General features: G+C 37.5%; 1 protein-coding gene across 6 annotated transcripts in view; it reads right to left on the bottom strand.

The window, feature by feature from the left end:
* The window catches only part of NUP98 (nucleoporin 98 and 96 precursor), a 97,314-nt gene that overhangs the window by 21,064 nt on the left and 50,348 nt on the right, over positions 1 to 25,902 (bottom strand). For all 6 annotated transcript variants that reach the window (XM_061201335.1, XM_061201337.1, XM_061201334.1 and 3 more), the window contains 6 exons: positions 14,553 to 14,669; positions 13,026 to 13,324; positions 10,838 to 10,951; positions 9,988 to 10,126; positions 6,309 to 6,486; positions 5,357 to 5,521 (listed from right to left, as the gene is read on the bottom strand). In XM_061201335.1, the coding sequence (XP_061057318.1) occupies positions 5,357 to 5,521; positions 6,309 to 6,486; positions 9,988 to 10,126; positions 10,838 to 10,951; positions 13,026 to 13,324; positions 14,553 to 14,669 (1,012 nt within the window). The remainder of the gene's footprint in view (positions 1 to 5,356; positions 5,522 to 6,308; positions 6,487 to 9,987; positions 10,127 to 10,837; positions 10,952 to 13,025; positions 13,325 to 14,552; positions 14,670 to 25,902) is intronic.

A 25,902-nucleotide genomic window follows, 5' to 3' on the forward strand; every position in this document is an offset into this window, starting at 1 on the left:
AAAGATTATGCCTTACTTGATTTAGTTAGCAACTATAATTTTCTGATTTACACAGGGTTACCCTGCCCTCACATTGCCTTGCAGTCAGAAGCCATTGGGAAAAGAAAATAAAAGATACAAATATCAAAGTCTCCAGTAACTCTGCATTTTCTTAAAGAAAACATTTAGACATAAATTTCTGGTTATCATAAACACAATTTTGGGCCTGGAATTTATCTTTCAGGAGACTGAATCCTAAGATTAGCTGGGCTCTACCTGTGCAGTATCATATCAGATGATGAACGTGTACTCTAATTTCCCAAAAGAAAAAACAAAGTTCTATTAGGAACAATTTTTATCTGGGAATAATTCCTTTATGTTTAAATGTGTCAAGAGTTAGATTTACATTTATTAAGCAGTTTTAAAGACATAGCCATGATTAACAGTCTATGGTTTGAAAAGGTAAACATTCATAAAGCTGAAACACACTGTAAAATTGGCTCAGTGCAAATTCATTAAATATGTCCTAAACTTGCATATGACCTGGTAAAATGTTAACAAGCGGCTAAGCCAATTTATGAAACATTCTCAAATCTAAAAGTTCTTCCAATTAGTTTTCTTCCATAATCTCATCTGTAAATTAATAACCTTCCACAATTTTTGGCTTATCTTTCGTGAGTGGCCTATTTCATCCTAAACTTCAAATGGATGCTATTGTACAATAGGTGGCTAAAAAAAAAGTTTCATGATTTCTTTGAACCAAGAAACAACCATTAGCATAACTTTTTAAACTTTAAACTTTATTTTCAATGGTATATTATCTATTACTCCCCTGAATTCCTTTAACAAATATCCTTACTAAAAGAATGACTATTTCCACCTATAACTGTAGAAAAGTTGACGTGTTGGAAACGTGGTGAATTGCCACTTAAGTTGTGAACAATCCCCAAGGACTGCTCTAACAAACTGGAGGCTAGATAATGGTTAAAAGACAAAAATGATACTATTTTTTACATACTGGGGAGGCTACAGGCAGGTCTAACTACTTTTACGTTTTAAAATTCTGGAAAAAAAATTAAAAGCAGCCCTGGTGGTGATCCTCCCATTATAATTACATGAATTACGGGAACACTCCAATGCCCCCTGGTCTGTTAACTTTTAACCAATTCACTTTTAGGAATAGTTCTGAAATTCCCCATCCTCTGTCAACCTGTCAGGATACCCTTTTCTGCTGGGCTCCCATAACACCTTGTCTATACCTATTTTATACACTGTATCATGGTATAATTCCTTGTGTGTATGTGTATACACACACACACATACTATATATATTTGACCCACCAGATTGTGAAGGCTTGAAAGTAGAGATTATAGCCTACTATTTTCTGTATCTAACACCAAGCACATTGTTAAATCACCAAAACACTTTGTTATTTCTACTGGCTAATGCAGTGCCTGCCACACAGTAGAAAAAGCTAATACCTATGAAAGATAAGAAGGAGTGAGTATAGGTGCGAAGAAAGGAAGGAGGAGGAGGAGGGTTTCTATTTACTATACTATTCAACAAAGGAATAACCGTAACAGCAAGAGATGCTCACTTAGAACACTTTTAGGCAAAGTGGCAGGATTTCATCAAGTAACTAGATTAGAGACCTAAGGGACTCAGCCTATCTTTAAGAAAGCTAAGGATCAAGGTTTTATTTGCTTCATCCTCATGCATAGACTTCAAAGCTACTGTCACCTAATAAGTGGACAGGGGGAAGTGAATTTGAAACTATGAGGACCTGGTAAACTCCTAGAAACCCCATGTGTGAATCTCATTTAAGTATATCTAAGTAATTGCAACAAACTACCCCAAAAGATGTTATTTTCAGAGAAATCTTGGGAGATCAGGTGCTTCCTCAAAGCCAGTACTGGAAAGAAAAGTAGACAATAAAAAAAATTGGTGACACAGAAGGAAAGAAGGGGGTAAAAAAAAAAGAAGCCCATCAAATACTAAGTAAACAGACAAGATCTACAAAATGACTCTCTTTAGATATATGGAGGGTGATGTTTCACGACTGAAACCTTTCATGTTTTTAGAAACCTCCACTCTCCAGCTCAAAAGAATCTTCCTCATGCAAACAATACCCTAAAGATAAAGCATCTCTTAATCCAATAGATAAAGTAATGCAATGAAGTTAAATCAAGATACCTTTATTCAACGAAGGGTAAATATCCAATCCAAGGTCAAACCCATGTTTAAATAATTCATATTGTTCTCCCAGCCAAATAGCCTAATCCAGTATATAACTACTACTATTGCCTGCCTCCAAAACAACTCATTTTCTAACAGCAAAGAACGTTTTATATTCATTTTGCTGGAAAATCAGCCCTGTCAACAATACTGTGTTCAAGAGCAATCCCATGTCAGGGTTACAAGGGCCCATCAAAGTGTGCATGTTTCTACACATACATTCACGGACATTACTGCAGGAGGCATAGGATTCAATAACATGAATATCTGAAAAAGGCTTGTGGCTATAGAATTATTTTACATATAATATGTATAAATTACATAAAATATAAATTAAAATATATATTGATTCACTGGCTAAATTTAGACACCTGCCACTTTATTTTTTAAAACAAGTAAACACAAGATAAAATGGAATTTTCTTCTAAATTCTAATCACTTTTTTCCTTTAAAAAACTTTTAAAGTTATTTGAATGTACTCACCGAGTAAACAATGCTAAGTTTCTGAGCAAGTCAACTAATGTGTCTTGATGGTACTGAACACAAGTTACATTTCAGTATAAGGCTTAGGAAAAAGCTACATGTCTCTCTACCTCACTGCTAAAGATCTGAAGTCTTTCGACAGTTTCGAAACCAGGCTACATATCTCAATCACCTGGGGGAAAGCATTTAAAATATAAATATGCCTGAGCCCCAATGCCAGATACATGGAATCAAAGCTCTCCAAGGTATTGATGCAGTTGGCTGAAAACTGGGTCTTAGATCAGCATTTTAGAACAAATGTTCTAACTACCAAACAAATGTTTCTGCAACTGCCCTAATTCACCTGTGATGAAGGGTTTTCTGCCAACATTTTCTCTAACTTAAAAGGCATAGAGAGGGAGTTCCCTGGTGGCCTAGTGGTTAGGATTTGGTGCTTGCACTGCTGTGGCCGGGGTTCAATCCCTGGTCGGGGAACTGTGATCCCACAAGCCGTGCAGTGCAGCCAAAAAAAAAGGCATAGAGGAGAAGATTACATAAAAATATAGTTACCTTTCTGTTTTCTGGTTGCTTAGATTCACTTGCTTTTTTAGGAGCAAAGCAAGGTTTAAGAACGAACTGCAAAGAAGGGACTGAGGATATTATAGAAAAGATAGTAGAATAAATGTAACCATTAAACAAAACTATATATCTTCCTAATGCCTTAAGGACACTCCCCCCCCTCCCGCTAAAGTCAGAGAACCTGAGATTGTGTACAGGGGGGGCAAGAAAGCGACAGCAGACTGAAGGAAAACCGCATCACGGATATCAACCCCTCCAGGGAGCCAGGTGACAATGTGAAGACAGTCATCTTGACATTGGGATGAGAAGACTGTGCTGTTTCCAGTTTATTCAGATGGCTCAAGTATTTTCCTCATGCCAAGTAAAATGTAGGTCCTGCTGCTAATCACTCAAAAACTGTGCAACCACTGGCATTTCCTCTCACCTCACTTAGGTCACTGGGCATTACAAAAGAAGAGTTCTCCAAAGTCCCCCGTTATTGTTCTAACACATTAGCCTAAATATCTAAACAAGTCTACCCATTTCTCCCTTCTGCATCCAAAAGGTCAAAGACCACCCACTTCCTCAATCAAAGGAGATATCTGGATAAGATACCTATTCACTATATTCTCTTTGCCCATCTTGATCCTTACCACCTCTCCTTTTCCTAGAACCTTCTCCTGAAATTTCTTGGTGCTCAGTTTTTCAAAAGAACTCTCACCTACCGTAGTGCCATCACAGGAATTTATTGTTATCTCTTACTATTTGTATTCTGGAAATTAAAAAGCCTAAAAACCACTGATGGTCAACATTACATAAATTTGCTCTATCTGTCCACAAGATGAAGCTTTTCTTTTTCAGCTGTATCTTTAAGGAGCCTACATATTACTTTTATTGGCAGAAAAGAAGGCTATCTGACTCTTATCCAAAGAAATACATATACAGTACACTGCAAGATCGGAAAGAGAGATTATACAAAGCATATGATTCAAACAAAATGAATGTGGGTAACTGGAAATCCAAGTCCATTTACAGCATTTCTTTAGTTCAGAAGAGATGTATTCTAAATAGAGGGGTACTCTAAACGTTAAAATTATAAACATAAAAGTCAACATATTTCCCATTTCCCACTTGTATCATACCCTCCCCCTCACCCTGTACGCGCAAACGTGAAAACATATACACAAAAGTCTCCAAAGTGCCTCCCAAGAAATTATTTAATCAATCATAAAAATCGCACATTTCAGCAGCCATAAGAATTGTAGCATGGAAAATTCCAAAGGTCCTGCTTTTAGCAGCTGAGAGGTAGAGGATGCTTTACAAAGACATTTTATATCAAGTTCTCTTCTTTGAGATGAGTATGGCAGCACAGAAAAAAATTGTTATAACCTGATTGAATATAAACAACATCCAAATGAAAGTATAACTCTGAGTTGGCAAAGAAACTACCTGATATTTAAATTACAAACCTTTCCTTACAAGGACAAAAGGTTTATACTGGCTTAACAAGACTGAAAAAGAGTGTGGTACAGGTAATTGCAATAAATGATGCAGCCCCTACTCTCCCCAAGCCAACAATTCATTTGTATTCTAAAGCTTTATGTATTTTCATAAAGATTATGTATTGTCAAAATACAAATATCAAGAGATTACCTGAAGTATAAGCAAACAACTTGAGAAAAATGGAGTTAAAAACCCTTGCAGAAAGCTAACTGAACTTTTAAAAAAACCATGGAGGTAAAGAATAAGATTAAACTGCACATCAGGTAGTCAACAAAAGTCGGGTTTACTTTGCATCAACCCACACAAGCAAAATACTATCTTAAGTTGATCACTGAGCAGAGAATTCAGCAAGTCCAAATGAAGAGAGAGGGAGGTGTTTAAGAATGACAATCTGTAGAAGGAATGATCCAAACAGCAAGAGAATTCTTTGAATCTCTCAAGTAAACAACAGATGCCAGTACCACCTCATGCCCTCCCTTGTAATTGTCTTAACATGATTGCCAATACATTTGTACTCTTCAAAGTTCCGGGGTCATAAAACAGCTTTGTACTAGCTGAATGACTTGCTTTCAACGTCTGTATCATGGACTCCATTCAAATTCATTGTCCCGTCTCTACCTGGGGTGGAGGTGCTGGTTTGCCATTAAGAGCCATCTGGAATGGGGTGGCCTGGCCTGCAGGAGGTAAAGGGGTAGTCTTCAACTTCTTTGTACTAGTTTTGGATGGCCGTTCCTCCTCCTCTTCATCAGAATCCTGAAGGCCATACTTAGAAAAATGAGAGACCTAAGGAAGAGAAGAATCCAACAAAATCAGTTTTAACACTGTTATATTCAGAAGGGCTTCCATTATACTTGCCCTTGCAATCTTACAGAATTAGCTTCAAAAAAAAAATAAAAAAGGAGAGAGAGATCAAAATATTTAAAGCACAATGAAATGTCACGTATCACACTTTACTGTTTTTTTCTAAGATTTAGATGATGTTTGGTGCGTGTACTAGTTGCTCATATAATTACTAACTTTCTATATTAATACAGGAAACCAAATCCAGAAGAGTCATTACTATTTTCGGTATATATGTATATATTGCTTGCGCGCACGTGTGTATGTACTGCCTAGTTGTTCCCTACCTACACAAGGGCCTTCAACAAGCTAAATAATCCAAATGGTCTAGAAGAGAAAGAATCCACTGGACTAAACTATCAAGGAAGGGAGGAAGTCAACCTCTACATACCCAGAAATCTTTAAAAGAATAAAAATTATTTAGGAAGAGGTGATCTATCAAGAGACAAAAATTCTGCCTGATGTCCCCAATGATGCCACAAATTAGAAAAACACACCATAGAAGTATATCTAAATGGTCATAAGATGGGGTGCAGAACTTGAATCATGTGCTCAAAAAGTTTATAATAGCTCCTTACTGCTCTGGGGTTTAATGAGATGCGTAATTTGAAGCAAATTATGATGTATCTCTATATCGATTTCCTAATTTGTAGAAATAGAATTTAAAAAAGGATCTCTTCTAACACAGTTTATAATCACAGTTTATAAGAACTAGGTTAAATGACTATACCTTAAATACCCAAGAACCAGTTTCAGGACGGTACTCTTTGAACTGAGCTCCCTGTTTCCTTGAAACTGCTTCCAATCTTCCCTCATAGTTGATATCAGCAAGTCGATCTGGGCTCTTTATTAAACAACGAGATGTTTTATCTGTTGGCCAAACTCCATCCAATGTAACTTCAGCCTTCCTGTAATGTACAATCAAGTAAAGTGTAAATGTTTCATATTTTATGACCAGAAAGCCAAGTAACACGTATATACACAGCACATAAAGGTACCTGTGTTACTGTGGAATTATTCTGCAGGTGTTTCATAAACTTGAGTCCTGGCTCCTAAGATAGATGAGCTTAAGAGTAAGGAATTGCCCCCACATCAACTAGCTAAATATCTGGTTCAAGAGTGTCAAACCCCACTTACTTCAAACTACCATGGTACGTCAATTATTTCCAATACAATTTTTTTTTTTTAGTAAATTTATTTATTTATTTATTTTGGGCTGCGTTGGGTCTTCATTGCTGCGTACGGGCTTTTCTCTAGTTGTGGCGAGTGGGGGCTACTCTTCGGTGTGGTGCGCGGGCTTCTCATTGTGGTGGCTTCTCTTGTTGCGGAGCACGGGCTCTAGACATGCGGGCTTCAGTAGTTGTGGCCCACGGGCTCTGGAGTGCAGGTTCAGTAGTTGTGGTGCATGGGCTTAGCTGCTCCGCAGCATGTGGGATCTTCCCAGACCAGACCTCAAACCCGTGTCCCCTGCATTGGCAGGCGGATTCTCAACCATTGCGCCACCAGGGAAGCCCCTCCAATCCGATTTTTTTTTTTTTTTTGCGGGCGGGGGGTGGACCCTGCATTGGGTCTTCGTTGCTGTGCTGGGGCTTTCTCTAGTTGCGGTGAGCGGGGGCTACTCTTTGCTGCGGTGGCTTCTCTTGCTGCGGAGCACGGGTTCTAGGCGCACAGGCTTCAGTAGTTGCAGCACGTGGGCTCAGTTGCTCCGTGGTATGTGGGATGTTCCTGGACCAGGGACTGAACCCGTGTCACCTGCATTGGCAGGCGGATTCTCTTTTATTTTTAATTATTTAATTATTTAATTAATTTATTTTTTGTCTGTGTTGGGTCTTCGTTGCTGTGCGCGGGCTTTCTCTAGTTGCGGTGAGTGGGGGCTACTCTGTTGTGGTGCGCAGGCTTCTCGTTGCGGTGGCTTCTCTTGCTGCGGAGCGCGGGCCTCAGTAGTTGTGGCACGCGGGCTCTAGAGCGCAGGCTCAGTAGTTGTGGCACATGGGCTTAGTGGCTCCGCGGCATGTGGGATCTTCCTGGGCCAGGGCTCGAACTCACGTCCCTTGCATTGGCAGGCGGATTCTTAACCACTGCGGCAGGCAGATTCTTAACCACTGCGCCACCAGGGTCTGGCTATTCATGGTACCCTTGAGATTCCATATGTTTTAGGATCATTTTTTCTATTTCTGCAAAAGATGCAGCTGGGATTTTGATAGGGATTGCATTAAATCAGTAGACAGCTTTGGGTAGTATGGACATCTTAACAATTTTAAGTCTTCCAGTCCATGAACATGGGATATCTATTCATTTATATGTCTTCTTCAATTTCTCTCAGCAGTGTTTTGTAGTTTTCAGTGTACAAGTCTTTTGCCTCCTTGGTTAAGTTTATTCCTAAGTATTTTATTCTTCTTGATGCTACTGTAAACGAAACTGTCTTAACTTCCTTTTCAGATTATTGTTAGTGTACAGAAACTCAACTGTTTTTTGTGTGTTGATTTTGTACCTTGCTACCTTGCTAAATTTGTTTATTAGCTGTAAAGTTTTTTGTGGAATCTTTAGGCTTTCTACATATAAGATCACATCATCTGGGACTTCCCTGGCATCCCAGAGGTTAAGACTCCGCACTTCCACTGCAGGGGGCATGGGTTTGATCCCTGGTTAAGAAACTAAGATCCCACGTGCCTCACGGCACGGCCAAAAATATAATTAAGTAAAAATTTTAAAAAAAAGATCACATCATCTGTGAACAGAGATAATGTTACTTCTTTCTTTTCAATTTGAATGTCTTTTCTTTCTTTTTCTTGTTTAATTGGTTTGGCTCGGGCTTCCGGCAGTGGCAAAAGCAAGCATCCTTGTCTTGTTCCTGATCTTAGAAGAAAAGCTCTCAGTCTTTCACTACTGAGTATGATGTTCACTGTGGGTTTTTCAAATATGGCCTTATTATGCTGAGGTAGTTTCCTTCTATCTTTATTTTGTTAAGTGTCTTTATAATGAAAAGGTGTTGAATTCTGTCTAGTGCTTTTTCTGCACCGAGATGATCATGTGGTTTTCTTCCTTCCTCCTTCGTAAATGTGATGCATTACATTCATCAATTTTTGTATGTTAAGCCATCTGTGCATTCCAGAAGTAAATCCCATTTGGCCATGGTGTGTAATCCAATCGATGCAGTGTTGAATTCTGTCTGCTAGTATTTTGTTGAGGATCTTTACATCAATATTTATTAAAGATATTGGTCTGTAGTTTTCTTTTCTTGTAGCATCTTTGTTTAGCTTTGGAATCAGGGTAATGCTTGCCTCAAAGAATTAGAAAGTGTTCCTTCCTCAATTTTTGGGAAGAGTTTGAGGAGCATGGTGTAAATTTTTCTTTAAATGTTTGGTATAATTCACCAGTGAAGCCATCTGGTCCAGGGCTTGGGTGAAGCGGGCACCAGGGCAGGGGGTATTGATTACTAATTCAATTTCCTTATTAGTTACAGGGCTGTTCAGAGCTTCTATTTCTTTGTTTTTATTATTATTTATAAATTTATTTATTTATTTATTTTTTGGTTGTGTTGGGTCTTCGTTGCTGCGTGCGGGCTTTCTCTAGTTGTGGCGAGGGGGGGCCGCTCCTCGTTGTGGTGTGCAGGCCTCTCATTAAGGTGGCTTCTCCTGTTGTGGAGCACGCGCTCCAGGCATGCGGGCTTCGGTAGTTGTGGCACTCAGGCTCGGTAGTTGTGGCTCGCGGGCTCTAGAGCACAGGCTCAGTAGTTGTGGTGCACAGGCTTAGTTGCTTAGCACGTGAGATCTTCCCAGACCAGGGCTCGAACCCGTGTCCCCCGCACTGGCAGGCAGATTCTTAACCACTGCGCCACCAGGGAAGCCCCAGAGCTTCTATTTCTTCATGATTCAATCTCAGTGGGTTGTGAACATAAATGACTTTACTTATGGACCTTTCACCTGGACCATATTAGAAGCTAGTATCTCACACTAAAATATAGAGAAAGAGTTAAGCACAGTCACAGCAGAAACCAGAGAAAAATACTATTAAAAAGCATTTTCCGGGACCTCCCTGGTGGTCCAGTGGTTAAGAATCTGTGCTTCCACTGCAGAGGGCAAGGGTTCAATCCCTGGTTGGGGAACTAAGATGCCACATGGTATGCAGTGTGGCCAAAAAAAAAAAAAAAAAAGTGTTTTCCAGAAGTTTTTGGAAACTAACCAATTGGACCTGAAGATATTAGGGAAAAGAAGTCAAAAAAGTCATACTATAGCATTTCTTTATCACTTATACTTTTAAATGAAAGTAGAGAAACAATAATCACACACACTATAGTAAGTCAAAGAGTCAAGTCGCAAAAAAATGTATATAATATGAATACATTTGTGTTAACAGAAAAAAATTGTGATTTAGCTGATTATTTTTTAAATATGTAAATAAATTTATACCTATTTAGCCCTTCACCCACAGGTGGTTTTTGGTTATCATCTAAGTAGACAATCACTTCTTTCCTTCGGATATGCACAATGTCATCTAAATTTAGATTTGTCAAATTCACATCTCCTTCAAAATAGATTGAACCATAACCTATAAATCAGAACAAACAGTTAAAAACTCATCCTGTATAAATACCCATTTCATACTTCTAGTGATTATATAATCAGAAGAAGCAAGCAGCTTTAAACATTAATCAATATTCTAAATCACCCAGCAATTCCTTGAATGGGTTATTTCATCTATAATATGTATTAGAAGGTGACATCAAATACATTTATCTGATTTAACGTGCGTTTTTACAGCACTTAACGTTATCCTCAAAATAGCCTTTTAAAGTCTCTCCCCAAATATCTGTATGGCTGCTACATAAACAACCCTTAACACCTAGCCTGCAGTATGAATTAAAATACTTGAGCCCTTCTTTTAATACAATACAGCAAGATGGAATTTTTCCCCAAGAAAATTTTATCTGTAATAATAATATGAAGTTGAACCTAAATATTACCCATCTCTTGTCAACTATTAATTTTCTCACTTAGTGTTTCTTGCCGTTTACAGTATTTTAATTGTAGAAAATTGCAATGAGCCAAAAACTTACCAAATACTTACAGTCTTTGTAAAGACTGTTACAAAGTTCTAGTCTTTTTTGTTACTTTTCAATCAAAGTGTCTATTCGGGCCAAGGTGGGTCCAAATGTAGGCAAAAAACAAATTTAGCTATCAAGAGCTTCCTTTACTTAATTACAAAAATAAAGTGAAGATCTCTGGCTTATACACTACTAACTCTTAAATTCACACTCACCTTTACGACCAATAGTGAAGTCAGAGACAATGCACTCTCCTTTTTCATTGGTAATTTTAGCTAGGTCATCCATGGATGGAATAGTATAGTAGCCAACCTTAGTGAGAACGATGCCTATGACAAAAGAAACAGAAAATACTAGTTGTGACTGACCTCAGGTAGAGGAATTTTCAGTAATATTTATTTCACTTTTTCCTTTTTAAAAATTTTCTACAGAATGGATAATTTAAAAAATTACCTGAAATAATCAGTAAATTATTATAAAAAGAGAAAATATATAGGAATAAAGCATTTTTCCAAGCTAGTTTTCTTTCTTTGTTTTTTTTTCAATCTGCTTTTCTAAGAAACACTATTCCTAAGAGAAACCAAGTGTTTTTTTAAAAAAACCTCATGGTTAACTAAGTTTGGAGAACATGCACAAGATAGTATATTACAGGTTCTGAAAACTCACAAAACAATGAAATCTATTTACTTAATCCAGTGTTTCCAAGACTTATTTAACCACAGAACTTCCTTTTCATATGACACCTATTAACATACTGCACTATGAAAGGCATTCCATAGAATACATTCTGGGAAAGACTTATTTTTTTCTTTTATTTTACACATGGAAGATGCCCAAACCCAGGTTTTTGGCTTATGTGGTAATTCAGTGGATTAGAGGTGGAGCTAAAACTCCAAACCCAATGCTTTTAGTTTTACACGTTATTGCCTTCTATAAACCTCTTGTATCTTTCAAATTTACATCCTCAAATTGAGAGCTAAAATCAAGATGAAAAATCCTACATGAGAAAGTCCCATAGACAAATGGAAACTTAAAGGACTACATTGATGTTATTTTAAAAAGTGCTAACTAGGCAGATTTCTGAAGAAATCAAAGAAAATATAGCATGGGTATGCTTATTCTAGTCACTCCTTGTTCCATTTATAGGAAGAGATCAGGCTAACTTGCTCTCTGAGAGGAAAGAGTTTAAGGCCAATATGAGATCAAATTCCAGCCTCCAGCAATGCCCACTCACATGCTTAACTTGCTTCTCTATGGGCAAGTTTTAGAGGGTTGTTAAAGTGTCCTTGAGAATGGAATTTTAAACTGGGAGGCGGCAAAAAAGGTCAGTGAGAAAACTAGAAACAATAAAAAAAAATCTAGACTGGATATTTAAGATGCAGTATTATAATGAACTCATGTAGATGTCTAAACACAAATAAAGATAACATAGGATTCTTAATGTGAAAGTATAAAGTTGTTTCCTTAGGGCACCAAGTGACCAAAGATATATATGAAGGCAATAAGATAATTAGATACAGAACAAGTTTACAGACACATCAAGACAAACTGTAAAATAAATTAAAAAAAAAAAAAAAAAGACTAGGCAAAACTAATCTATGTGACAGAAACGAGACTGTGGTTGACTTCTTGAGATGGGGACACAAAAGAACTTTCCAGGGTGAAAGAAATGTTCTATCTCTTGATTGAGTATATATATGTCAAAATTCATTGAAATGAACACTTAAGATCTGTGCACTTCACTATATGCAAATTGTACCTCAGTTAAAAGGGGGGAAGGGGGAATGTAATGACATTTGTCAAAACCCAAATGAGATGTTAAGTCAACAGAGAAAAAAGGCAAACTTTAAGCATCCCATCAAGCTACTTCAATCCTGTAGTTTATACTGTTTCATGGATTAGTGTGGAAAAACTAATCAGTTCATTGTTGGGGACAAAAAAGAAAAGCACAGAACTGAGGTGATAATAACCATAGCAACCACTAACATTTGAATGCCTATTCTAGTCAGGCATTTATGGTCTATACACTTAAACTCAAATCTCAAAAATCTCATATGATAATACTGCTATAATTTTAATTAAAAAACCAATAAACAGTATGTGAGTTTATAAAGCTAGGAAAAATCATGAGGATTGTCTCTCTGGCTACAAAATCTGGGATATTTAAACTATACCAGGATAATTAATAAAATGAATTTTAACTACTCCAAAGGTACAAAAAAAAGTGAATTCCAAATCAACCAAAGCATCAGTGTGAAGTGTTTAAGTGTTAACTTCCATAAAATGCAATAAAAAACATTTAGAAGTTCAGATAGCTGACTTCTATTATGTTGAAAATCAGTGACAAACAAGAGGTCTCATATGACTGGTAGGAGATTACTCAAGTGCCAATCTGAATCTGACCTGCTGGATGCATATGGTAAGTATTATTTTCTATTTCTTCTCGGTCATCCTGCAGTGACTCCTCATGAAAAGAGGTTTCTTCACTGCTTCCTTCCAGCCCATTTCGCAAGGCAGCACGCATGTTTAACGCAACAATGGTATCATCCACACTGTTGCTGCTGTTATGTTTATTTCCAGCACTCTCTGGGGTTTGAGGAATGGGTTTGGCAATTGGGTTGGTATAAAGACGTGACACAAGAGAATCTTCATCTCCATCCTGCTGATGGTTTTCATCGACTGGTTTGCTCAGAAAACTGAATCTGAAAAGGGAGAAAATAAATACTATCTTATTAGCCCCTTGAGTAGAAACAGTAGTAAAATGGTAACAATCAACCATTGCTAGGCTTTTACTAGCATCTGGCACTGTTCTAGGTAATTCCATGCATTAAAAATTCACTTAATACTTACGGTAAACCTGTAAAATAAGCTATCATTCTCTGTATTTTACAGAAAACTCGGACACAGAAAAATAACTTGCCAAGGTCACAAAGCTGTAAGTGCTAGAGTTGGGATTGTAACCCAGGAAATCTGGCTGTAGATTCCACGGCTTTAACTGACCTATTTTCATGAATGAATGAATCTGAGCGTCACAATATTTAGTTTAAAGGGGGAAGGGGTGTCTACTATGTGGGGTCAAATAATCAGTGGTGAATTTCAAAATAAAAATGTGAAAATTTTTAATTTTTAATATTATAATCAATAAGGTATTAGATAATGATTCATTTATGAAAACTCAAACTAAAATTTTATCCAAAGAGAAAAAAACAGGAGTGCAAAGACATATATACAAGGATTTTTCATTGAAGCATTATTTTGAATTTAGGAATACCAAAATAATCTAAATGTCCTCTAATAGAGAACTGATTGAATTACCTTACATTTACAATAATGGTTACAGACTCATTTAAAAAGAGGAGGCAGGTTATTCATATTGATGCAGAAAGGTGTTTACAGTAAATGGAAATAAGCAGGTTACAGAATATTATTTCGTGCATAAACTCTACAATATATAAGAATATATTTATAAATAAATTTTTAAACTGTAAGAATACATACTGAACTCTTAAGAATTAGTGTATATACTTGTACTTCCTCCTTTATATATTTCTATACTTTTTTATTTTTTTGGTTTGGTTACAGTGAGTGTGTATCACTTTAACAACCCCATCCAAAATGACATACATGGATAACAAAATAGTTTTGCAGAACTGAATCAGAAAAACAATAATTTTAAGGTCTAAAGTACTCAAGAAGCAACAACACAACATAATTTCTAGATGCTCATATGCTGTAATATTGGGTTGGCCAAAAAGTTCGTTCGGATTTTTCCATAAGATGTTATGGAAAAATCCGAACGAACTTTTTGGCCAACCCAATACTTCTAACTTCATAAAATTTCATAGAACGAATAAATTCTACGCTCAGAATCTCTTCTAAATGAGCACAAGGCCCTCTACCAGAAGTAACCCAAATGAGAATTCAGTTTACCTCTCTCCATTTTCTGGATAATCAGATGGTGAAGCTAGATCTTCTGAATCACGATTAACAGGAGAGAAGAGATTGCTATTGTTAAGGTTTTTCAAAACCAGCTTCTTAATGCTCTTCCTATAAGCAGAGACCAAAAGAAAAAAAAGAAAGAACTCAGGCACACATAATTACATCAAAGACTATCTTAAAACCTTAAGTGGAAAGGGGCACTCTTATTCAATTCATATATATCTAAAATTGACCTAACAAGTTCAATTCACCAACTTATCCCATAAATACATAACCAGAACACAAGGTCTCAAATATATTACACTCTGGTGTTTGGAAGAATAAGTTAAGCACATAAAAACCAAGTAGGAAATCCCCTAGAAAATACTCTTCCCTTTCTGAACTCCCTGAGCATTTTGTTCAGACACTAGTTTACTCATCACACAGTAATATATTTCAATTACTTCTCTATATGTCTTTTCTCTCATTAAATATTTTTTCTTTTTTGGCAGTCAGGATTTATGACTGCTCCTGCATAGAACTTGGCACGCTGCCTTGAAGGAAAATAGGATAGATGTTTGTTGATTAAATGAGATAGGTTTCTTTAAAAAAAAAGACAAGAAAGAGGAGTAAAATCCCCTGATATCCAATGATGGAAATGACCATGAATACCTAAAAAGTTCAAGTTTGTGTACAATAGGTTTATTTAAGGCAACGTCTACAGCATACAGGCTTTAAGTAGAAAAACCATACAAGAGATCTTAATCAACCTCCACTTAAAAAGTCACTGGATTACCTAATGCACTCTATTCCCTCTTTTAAAACAACCAACCATTGGGAATTCCCTGGAGGTCCAGTGGTTAGGACTGCACGTTTCTACTGCGTGGGTTTGATCCCTGGTTGGGGAACTAAGATCCCGCATGGTGTGCGGTACAGCCAAAAAAACAAAAACAAACCCACCAACCAACCCGCCTCCCCCCCTCCACCGCCCCGACCGCCGCCCAAAACCAACCATTAAGTAGTTAGGCCACTCTCTTATTTATTCTAGTCTCAACAACTGGGTTATATAGTAACAAACATCTAGTGTTTGTTCCTTACCTATGTATGCTAGTTATACTCCTTATAGTAATGATGTTATTAAATAAGTATTAAGTAAGCCAATGAAATAGGCATTTGACAATAAAAAATTATTATTTCCATGAAAAATAAAACTTGCCCTCCTATTAATGGTAGACTAGGTAATGCAGACTAATTCTCCTAGGAAGGATTACCAGAAAACTCAGAGCTCTTTCTAGGCATTAAGAGCCAACAAGATAGTAAAAAATGACTGTGCCAGCAACCTGGGGGGACAGTGGTATGGGGAGGTGTCCGATATTTTGGGTTGCTTTTCTCCTGAAGACCTTTCTGATCCAAAGGGAAGGCTGAGAGGCTGATGGTGAACTTGACAGTCTTGTGGGACCAGGGAGGCAGAGATGAGTCTAGAGCCACCAAGGGGGTGGGTCACTAGTAATGCCACTCGTTTTGTGTTGGGACCTGAAAAGTCTCTACCCCTGGAGTTAAGAAAGAACTAAAAGTAAAAAGCACATGGTCTTAAGTTCAGCTATGACTCATCTCAATAAGCACTGTCATAAAAAAACCCCAAAAACTCTGAAGGTCAATATCATCATCCTTGAATTCCAGTTACTGCCACAGTTTTCTTCAAAGAAGATAAATGGCCAATAAGCACATAAGATACACAACATCATAAAGGGAATGCAAATTACAAGCATGAGGTACCACTTCACTCCCACTAGAATGGCTGTTATAAAGAAACAGACAAACCAGAAGATAACAAGAGCTGACAAGGATATGGAGAAAATTAAACATTGTGCACTGCTGGTGGGAATGTAAAATGGTGCAGCAGCTATGGAAAACAGTTTGGCAGTTCTTTCTTTCTTTTTTCCTTTATTTTTTAACATCTTTATTGGAGTATAATTGCTCTACAATGGTGTGTTAGTTTCTGCTTTATAACAAAGTGAATCAGCCATACATATACATATATCCCCACACCTCCTCCCTCTTGCGTCTCCCTCCCACCCTCCTGATCCCACCCCTCTAGGTGGTCACAAAGCACGGAGCTGATCTCCCTGTGCTGTGTGGCTGCTTCCCACTAGCTACCGATTTTACATTTGGTAGTCCATGCCACTCTCTCACTTCGTCCCAGCTTACCCTGCCCCCTCCCCGTGTCAAGTCCATTCTCTACGTCTGTGTCTTTATTCCTGTCCTGCCCCTAGGTTCTTCAGAACCACTTTTTTTCCCCTTTTTTTAAGATTCCATATATATATGTGTTAGCATACGGTATTTTTCTCTTTCTGACTTACTTCACTCTGTATGACAGACTCTAGGTCCATCCACCTCACTACAAATAACTCAATTTCGTTTCTTTTTATGGCTGAGTAATATTCCATTGTATGTATGTGCCACATCTTCTTTATCCATTCATCTGTCGATGGACACTTAGGTTGCTTCTATGTCCTGGCTATTGTAAATAGAGCTGCAATGAACATTGTGGTGCATGACTCTTTTTGAATTATGGTTTTCTCAGGGTATATGCCCAGTAGTGGGATTGCTGGGTCGTATGGTAGTTCTATTTTTAGTTTTTTAAGGAACCTCTGTACTGTTCTCCATAGTGGTTGTATCAATTTACATTCCCACCAACAGTATAAGAGGGTTCCCTTTTCTCCACACCCTCTCCAGTGTTTATTGTTTGTAGATTTTTTTGATGATGGCCATTCTGACTGGTGTGAGGTGATACCTCATTGTAGTTTTGATTTGCATTTCTCTAATGATTAGTGATGTTGAGCATCCTTTCATGTGTTTGTTGCCAATCTGTATATCTTCTTTGGAGAAATGTCTATTTAGGTCTTCTGCCCATTTTTGGATTGGGTTGTTTGTTGTTTGGATATTGAGCTGCATGAGCTGCTTGTAAATTTTAGAGATTAATCCTTTGCCAGTTGCTTTGTTTGCAAATATTTTCTCCCATTCTGAGGGATGTCTTTTCGGCTTGTTTATGGTTTCCTTTGCTGTGCAAAAGCTTTTACGTTTCATTAGATCCCATCGGTTTTTTTTTTTTTAATTTAATTAATTAATTAATTTATGGCTGTGTTGGGTCTTCGTTTCTGTGCGAGGGCTTTCTCTAGTTGCGGCAAGTGGGGGCCACTCTTCATCGCGGTGTGTGGGCCTCTCCTTATCACGGCCTCTCTTGTTGCGGAGCACAGGCTCCAGACGCGCAGGCTCAGTAATTGTGGCTCACGGGCCTAGCTGCTCCGTGGCATGTGAGATCTTCCCAGACCAGGGCTCGAACCCATGTCCCCTGCATTGGCAGGCAGATTCTCAACCACTGCACCACCAGGGAAGGCCCCTGTTTTTGTTTTTATTTCCATTTCTCTAGGAGGTGGGCCAAAAAGGATCTTGCTGTGATTTATGTCAAAGAGTGTTCTTCCTATGTTTTCCTCTAAGAGTTTGATAGTGTCTGGCCTCACATTTAGGTCTTTAATCCATTTTGAGTTTATTTTTGTGTATGGTGTTAGGGAGTGTTCTAATTTCATTCTTTTACATGTAGCTGTCCAGTTTTCCCAGCACCACTTATTGAAGAGGCTGTCTTTTCTCCACTGTATATTCTTGCTTCCTTTATCAAAAATAAGGTGACCATATGTGGGTGGGTTTATCTCTGGGCTTTCTATCCTGTTCCATTGATCTATATGTCTGTTTTTGTGCCAGTACCAAACTGTCTTGATGACTGTAGCTTTGTAGTATAGTCTGAAGTCCAGGAGCCTGATTCCCCCAGCTCCATTTCTCGTTCTCAAGATTGCTTTGGCTCTTCGGGGTCTTTTGTGTTTCCATACAAATTGTGAAATTTGTTGTTCTAGTTCTGTGAAAAATGCCATTGGTAGTTGGATAGGGATTGCATTGAATCTGTAGATGCTCTGGGTAGCATAGTCATTTTCACAATGTTGATTCTTCCAATCCAAGAACATGGTATATCTCTCCACATGTTTGTATCATCTTTAATTTCTTTCCTCAGTGTCTTCTAGTTTTCTGCATACATACAGGTCTTTTGTCTCCTTAGGTAGGTTTATTCCTAGGTATTTTACTCTTTTTGTTGCAGTGGTAAATGGGAATGTTTCCTTAATTTCTCTTTCAGATTTTTCATCATTAGTGTATAAGAATGCAAGAGATTTCTGTGCATTAATTTTATATCCTGCTACTTTACCAAATTCATTGATTAGCTTTAGTAGTTTTCTGGTAGCATCTTTAGGATTCTCTGTGTATAGTATCATGTCATCTGCAAACAGTGACAGCTTTACTTCTTTTCTGATTTGGATTCCTTTTATTTCTTTTTCCTCTCTGACTGCTGTGGCTAAAACTTCCAAAACTATGTTGAATAATAGTGGTGAGAGTGGACAACCTTGTCTTGTTCCTGATCTTAGTGGAAATGGTTTCAGTTTTTCACCATTGAGGACGATGTTGGCTGTGGGTTTGTCATATATGGCCTTTATTATGTTGAGTTAAGTTCCCTCTATGCCTACTTTCTGAAGGTTTTTTTTTTTTTTAATTTTTATTTATTTATTTATGGCTGTGTTGGGTCTTCGTTTCTGTGCGAGGGCTTTCTCTAGTTGCGGCAAGCGGGGGCCACTCTTCATTGCTGTGCGCGGGCCTCTCACTATCGCGGCCTCCCTTGTTGCAGAGCACAGGCTCCAGATGCGCAAGCTCAGTAATTGTGGCTCACGGGCCCAGCCGCTCCGCGGCATGTGGGATCCTCCCAGACCAGGGCACGAACCCGTGTCCCCTGCACTGGCAGGCAGATTCTCAACCACTGCGCCACCAGGGAAGCCCTGAAGGTTTTTTTTATCATAAATGGGTGTTGAATTTTGTCGAAAGCTTTTTCTGCATCTATTGAGATGATCATATGGTTTTTCTCCTTCAATTTGTTAATATGGTGTATCACATTGATTGATTTGCGTATATTGAAGAATCCCTGCATTCCTGGGATAAACCCCACTTGATATGGTATATGATCCTTTTAATGTGCTGTTGGATTCTGTTTGCTAGTATTTTGTTGAGGATTTTTACATCTATGTTCATCAGTGATATTGGCCTGTAGTTTTCTTTGTGACATCTTTGTCCGGTTTTGGTATCAGGGTGATGGTGGCCTCATAGAATGAGTTTCGGAGTGTTCCTCCCTCTGCTGTATTTTGGAAGAGTTTGAGAAGGACAGGTGTTAGCTCTTCTCTAAATGTTTGCTGGAATTTGCCTGTGAAGCCATCTGGTCCTGGGTTTTTGTTTGTTGGAAGATTTTCTTTTTTTTTTTAATTATTATTTATTTATTTATTTAATTTATTAATTTATTTTTTTGGCTGTGTTGGGTCTTCATTTCTGTGCGAGGGCTTCCTCTAGTTGCAGCAAGCGGGGGCCACTCTTCATTGCGGTGCGCGGGCCTCTCACTATCGTGGCCTCTCTTGTTGCGGAGCACAGGCTCCAGACGCGCAGGCTCAGTAGTTGTGGCTCACGGGCCTAGTTGCTCCGCGGCATGTGGGATCTTCCCGGACCAGGGCTTGAACCCGTGTCCCCTGCATTAGCAGGCAGATTCTCAACCACTGTGCCACCAGGGAAGCCCTAGTTGGAAGATTTTTAATCACAGTCTCAATTTCAGTGCTTGTCATTGGTCTGTTTATATTTTCTCTCTCTTCCTGGTTCAGGCTTGGAAGGTTGTGCTTTTCTAATAATTTGTCCATTTCTTCCAGGTTGTCCATTTTATTGGCATATAATTGCTTGTAGTAATCTCTCATGATCCTTTGTATTTCTGCAGTGTTAGTTGTTATTTCTCCTTTTTCATTTCTAATTCTATTGATTTGAGTCCTCTCCCTCTTTTTCTTGACGAGTCTGGCTAATGGTTTATCAATTTTGTTTATCTTCTCAAAGAACCAGCTTTTAGTTTTACTGATCTTTGTTATTGTTTCCTTCATTTCTTTTTCATTTATTTCTGATCTGATCTTTATGATTTCTTTCCTTCAGCTAACTTTGGGGTTTTTTGTTCTTCTTTCTCTAATTGCTTTAGGTATAAGGTTCTGTTGTTTATTTGAGATGTTTCTTGTTTCTTGAGGCAGGATTGTATTGCTATAAACTTCCATCTTAAGAACTGCTTTTGCTGCATCCCATAGGTTTTGGGTCGTTGCGTTTTCTTCATTGTCATTTGTTTCTAGGTATTTTTGATTTCCTCTTTAATTTCTTCAGTGATCTCTTGGTTATTTAGTAGTGTATTGTTTAGCCTCCATGTGTTTGTATTTTTTTTACAGATTTTTTTCTGTAATTGATATGTAGTCTCATAGTGTTGTGGTCGGAAAAGATACTTGATACAATTTCAATTTTCTTATACCAAGGCTTGATTTGTGACCCAAGATATGATCTATCCTGGAGAATGTTCCATGAGCACTTGAGAAGAAAGTATATTGCTATTTTTGGATGGAATGTCCTATAAATACCAATTAAGTCCATCTTGTTTAATGTATCATTTAAAGCCTGTGCTTCCTTATTTATTTTCATTTTGGATGATCTGTCCATTGGTGAAAGTGGGGTGTTAAAGTCCCCTACTATGATTGTGTTACTGTTGATTTCCCCTTTTATGGCTGTGAGCATTTGCCTTATGTATTGAGGTGCTTCTCTGTTGGGTGCATAAATATTTACAAATGTTATATCTTCTTCCTGGATTGATCCCTTGATCATTATGTAGTGTCCTTCTTTGTCTCTTGTAATAGTGTTTATCTTAAAGACTATTTTGTCTGACATGAGAATTGCTACTCCAGCTTTCTTTTGATTTCCATTTGAATGCAATATCTTTTTCCATCCCCTCACTTTCAGTCTGTATGTGTGCCTAGGTCTGAAGTGGGTCTCTTGTAGACAGCATATATACAGGTCTTGTCTTTGTATCCATTCAGCCAATCTATGCCTTTTGGTTGGAGTATTTAATCTATTTACATTTAAGGTAGTTGTCGATATGTATGTTCCTATTACCATTTTCTTAATTGTTTTGGGTTTGTTATTGTAGGTCTTTTCCTTCTCTTGTGTTTCCTGCCTAGAGAAGTTCCTTTAGCATTTGTTGTAAAGCTGGTTTGGTGGTGAATTCCCTTAGCTTTTGCTTGTCTGTAAAGGTTTTAATTTCTCCGTCAAGTCTGAATGAGATCCCTGCTGGGTAGAGTATTCTTGGTTGTAGGTTTTTCCCTTTCATCACTTTAAATATGTCCTGCCACTCCCTTCTGGCTTGCAGAGTTTCTGCTGAAAGATGAGCTGTTAACCTGATGGGGATTCCTTTGTATGTTACTTGTTGTTTTTCCCTTGCTGCTTTTAGTATGTTTTCTTTGCATTTAATTTTTGATAGTTTGATGAATATGTGTCTTGGCGTGTTTCTCCTTGGATTTATCCTGTATGGGACTCTGCGCTTCCTGGACTTGATTAACTATTTCCTTTCCCATATTAGGGAAGTTTTCAACTATAATCTCTTCAAATATTTTCTCAGTCCCTTTCTTTTTCTCTTCCTCTTCTGGGACCCCTATAATTCGAACGTTGGTGTGTTTAATGTTGTCCCAGAGGTCTCTGAGACTGTCCTCAATTCTTTTCATTCGTTTTTCTTTATTTTGCTCTGAGGTAGTTATTTCCACTATTTTATCTTCCAGGTCACTTATCTGTTCTTCTGCCTCATTTATTCTGCTATTGATTCCTTCTAGAGAATTTTTAATTTCATTTATTGTGTTGTTCATCATTGTTTGCTCTTTAGTTCTTCTACGTCCTTGTTAAACGTTTCTTGTATTTTCTCCATTCTATTTCCAAGGTTTTGGATCACCTTTACTATCATTACTCTGAATTCTTTTTCAGGTAGCCCGAACAGTTTGGCAGTTCTTTAAAAGGTTAAGTATAGAATCAATGTATGACCAAACAATTCCAGTCCTGGATATATACTCAAAGGAATTGAAACCAGGACTCTGATACTTGTACACCAACATTTATAGCAGCACTATTCACATAGCTAAAAGGTGGAAACAACCCAAAAGTCCATCAATAGATGGAATGGATAAACAAAATGTGGGTTAACCATACAGTGGAATATTATTCAGCCTTAAAAAGAAATGAAGTTCTGATACATGCTACAACTTAATGAACCTCTAAAACATTATGCCAACTAATGAGAACATACTGTATAGCACGGGGAACTCTACTTAATGCACTGTGGTGACATGAATGGGAAGGAAGTCCAAAAGGGAGGGGATATGTGTATATGTATGGCTGATTCATTTTGCTGTACAGCAGAAACTAACACAACATTGTAAAGCAACTATACTCCAATAAAAGTAATTTAAACAAATAAAATAAAACATTATGCCAAGTAAAATAATCCAGACATGAAAAAAAGAATAAATTCTGTATGACTCTCTGTATATGAGGTATCTAAAATAGGCAAATTCTTACAGACAGAAAGTAATACAGAGGTTAACAGGTCAACAGGTTTCTTCTTCTGGGGTAAGAAGAAAATAGGGAATTATTGCATGGCAGGTACAGAGTTTCTGTTTGGGATGATGAAGTCCTGGAGATACTGGTGGTGATAGTTACACAATATTGTAAATATACTTAACACCACTGAATTGTAATTGTACGTAACATAAATTTTACCATTTTAACCATTTTCATGTATATTTTACCACAATAAAAATTAGTAAGTAAACACACCATTGTAAAGCAATTATACTTCAATAAAGATGTTTAAAAAAAAAAAATTAGTAAGTAAAAAAACACAAGTAATTCAGGCACACATTTGTAAAAGCTGTTAAATATTAAAACAGACAAATTTAGGAAAACTGCAGATGTGTTCATATACGTTTTTGTGATACTGGAGGTTAAGGAAATAAAGTAACTGAAATATCCAAACCAAATAAATCACTATGTATGTAGAAGACCTAAATGATTAGCAAGCTTAGTTTAATTTAATATCACCATACCCAACAATTATGGAATAAATATTCTTTTCAAATACACATGGAATGTTTATGAAAACTAACCATATGTTGGACTATTAAAGCAAGCCACAAGTTTCAAAGAACTGAAATCACCTGAAGTACTTTTTTCTTTTGCACATAAGCTAGAAATCAGTAACAAAGAGATAACTTAAAAATCTCCATGTTAGGAATTTATATTCTTGAATAACCCAAGGCTCAAAAAACCCCACGAAAATCAGAAAACATTTATCATATAATTATTTTTTGAACATTAAGAGAACTCCATATCAAAACTTGTAGAGTACAAATAGAGCTGAACTAAAAGGGAAATTTACATCTCTAAATGCATATATTAATATTTGAAAAGAAGGAAAGTTGAAAATAAAAGCTAAGCATCCATTTAGACAAAGGACAGAAAATTAAATACCATAAAAAGAGGGGGGAATGGACTTCCCTGGTGGCACAGTGGTTAAGAATCCGTCTGCTAATGCAGGGGACACGGGTTCGAGCCCCGGTCCGTGAAGATCCTACATGCTGCGGAGCAACTAAGCCTGTGCACAACTACTTAGCCTCAGCTCTAGAGCCCGTGACCCACAACTACTGAGCCCACGCACCTAGAGCCCATGCTCCACAACAAGAGAAGCCACCGCAATGAGAAGCCTGTGCACCGCAACGAAGAGTAGCCCCCCCGCTCGCCACAACTAGAGAAAAGTCCACGTGCAGCAACAAAGACCCAATGCAGCCAAAAATAAAATAAATAAAAAAAATTTTTTTTTAAAAAGAGGGGGGAAGGGACTAAAAATAAATATTAGTGAAAATATGATAAATACAATTAAAAATTAATGAAATAGGAATCAGACTCGAGAGCATCAATAACGCCAGAAGTTAGTTCTTTGAAGTGGTCAATAAAACTGGTAGATCCCTGACCACATTGCTAAAATGAGAAGGCACAAAATACCCACATGTCAGGAATGAAAACACAGACATCCCCACAGATTCACTAAAATGAAAAAGACAGTAAGGATATTTTTAAACAACTTTATGCCAGTAAGTTTGGAATTTTAATGAGCTGAAATGAATATTATAAGAACATAACTTGTCAAAAGTGACTCAAAAAAATGAAAAAGCTGATGTCCTATAACTTTAAAGTCAATAATTAGAACAAAACACCTTACTACAAATAATACTTCAGACTTGTATCTTCACCAGTATCCAACATCTAATGGAAGGGGGGGGGGGGGGAAGGCCTATCTTACACAAAGTCTTCCAGAAAATAGAGGAAATGATACAATTTGTGAGGTCAGCCTAATTTTTATACCAAAACTGCGTAAGGAAATTATAAGACAGGAACATCCAAGCCAACCTAAATCAGGAACACAGAAGGCAAAAAAAAATCCTGGACAAACTTTTACATGGTGAACTCTACAAGAAAGTAAGTTACCAAACACTATCAGGGCCTATGGAAAGGGCTTAGGAGCCAACATGAAAGGGTCCCTTCTGGCCAAAGAGCGAACAACCTGGTGATCACAGAAAATACTAGCTGCAATGGATGGAAACACAGCAACAGGGGTGGGGTGGGGGGAAGGAGAGAAGATGGTTTAATTAAATATTTCACATGAAGAACGTACAACTAAAAGACAAGGAACTAAATATTAAACATAAAAACAGTGTCAGGCAAATGTGAAGAGGACTGGAATCAGAAATATCAAGGTGAGACAGGTACAAAGAACAGACACAAGAAGCCAAAGAACAGAAAAGTGTTGCACAATTTGTGAAAGCAAAACTATGTGACTTTGAACACCAGATTTAGTTCAACAATGAAATATTTCATAAGTAAAAACAAGTGACAGATTCATGTATATTTCGCCATATTTACGTCACTGCCCTCACTTGGCTTATAGGAATACAGCGATATAGGAATAAGAGTTACTTGTTTGAACTTGTATTGAACTTGTTTCCCACAACCTTGCTGCATTTATTTATTAGTTCAGAATTGACATACAGTAAACAGCACATATTAAATTGTACAATTCGATAAGTTTTGACATGTGTATACGCCAGTGAAACCATCATCACAATCAAGAAAAAAAACATAGCCATAAATACCCAGAAGTCTCCTCATACACCTTGTAATCTCTCCTTTCTATCCCTCCAAGACCTCTCCCTCATGTCCAGGCAACAACTTGCACTTTCCAGTATTTTATATAAATGGGGCGGTGGGGGGAGAGACTATCTTGGTAAATACAAGACAGAATACCATTTGGTCAAGTCATGTTTGAAACAAACATTGAAAAAAAAACTGGAAAATAAAATTATATCCACTTGAAAAAATATATATG

This window comes from Eubalaena glacialis, chromosome 10, assembly GCF_028564815.1.
Source record: "Eubalaena glacialis isolate mEubGla1 chromosome 10, mEubGla1.1.hap2.+ XY, whole genome shotgun sequence".
Taxonomy (NCBI): domain Eukaryota; kingdom Metazoa; phylum Chordata; class Mammalia; order Artiodactyla; family Balaenidae; genus Eubalaena; species Eubalaena glacialis.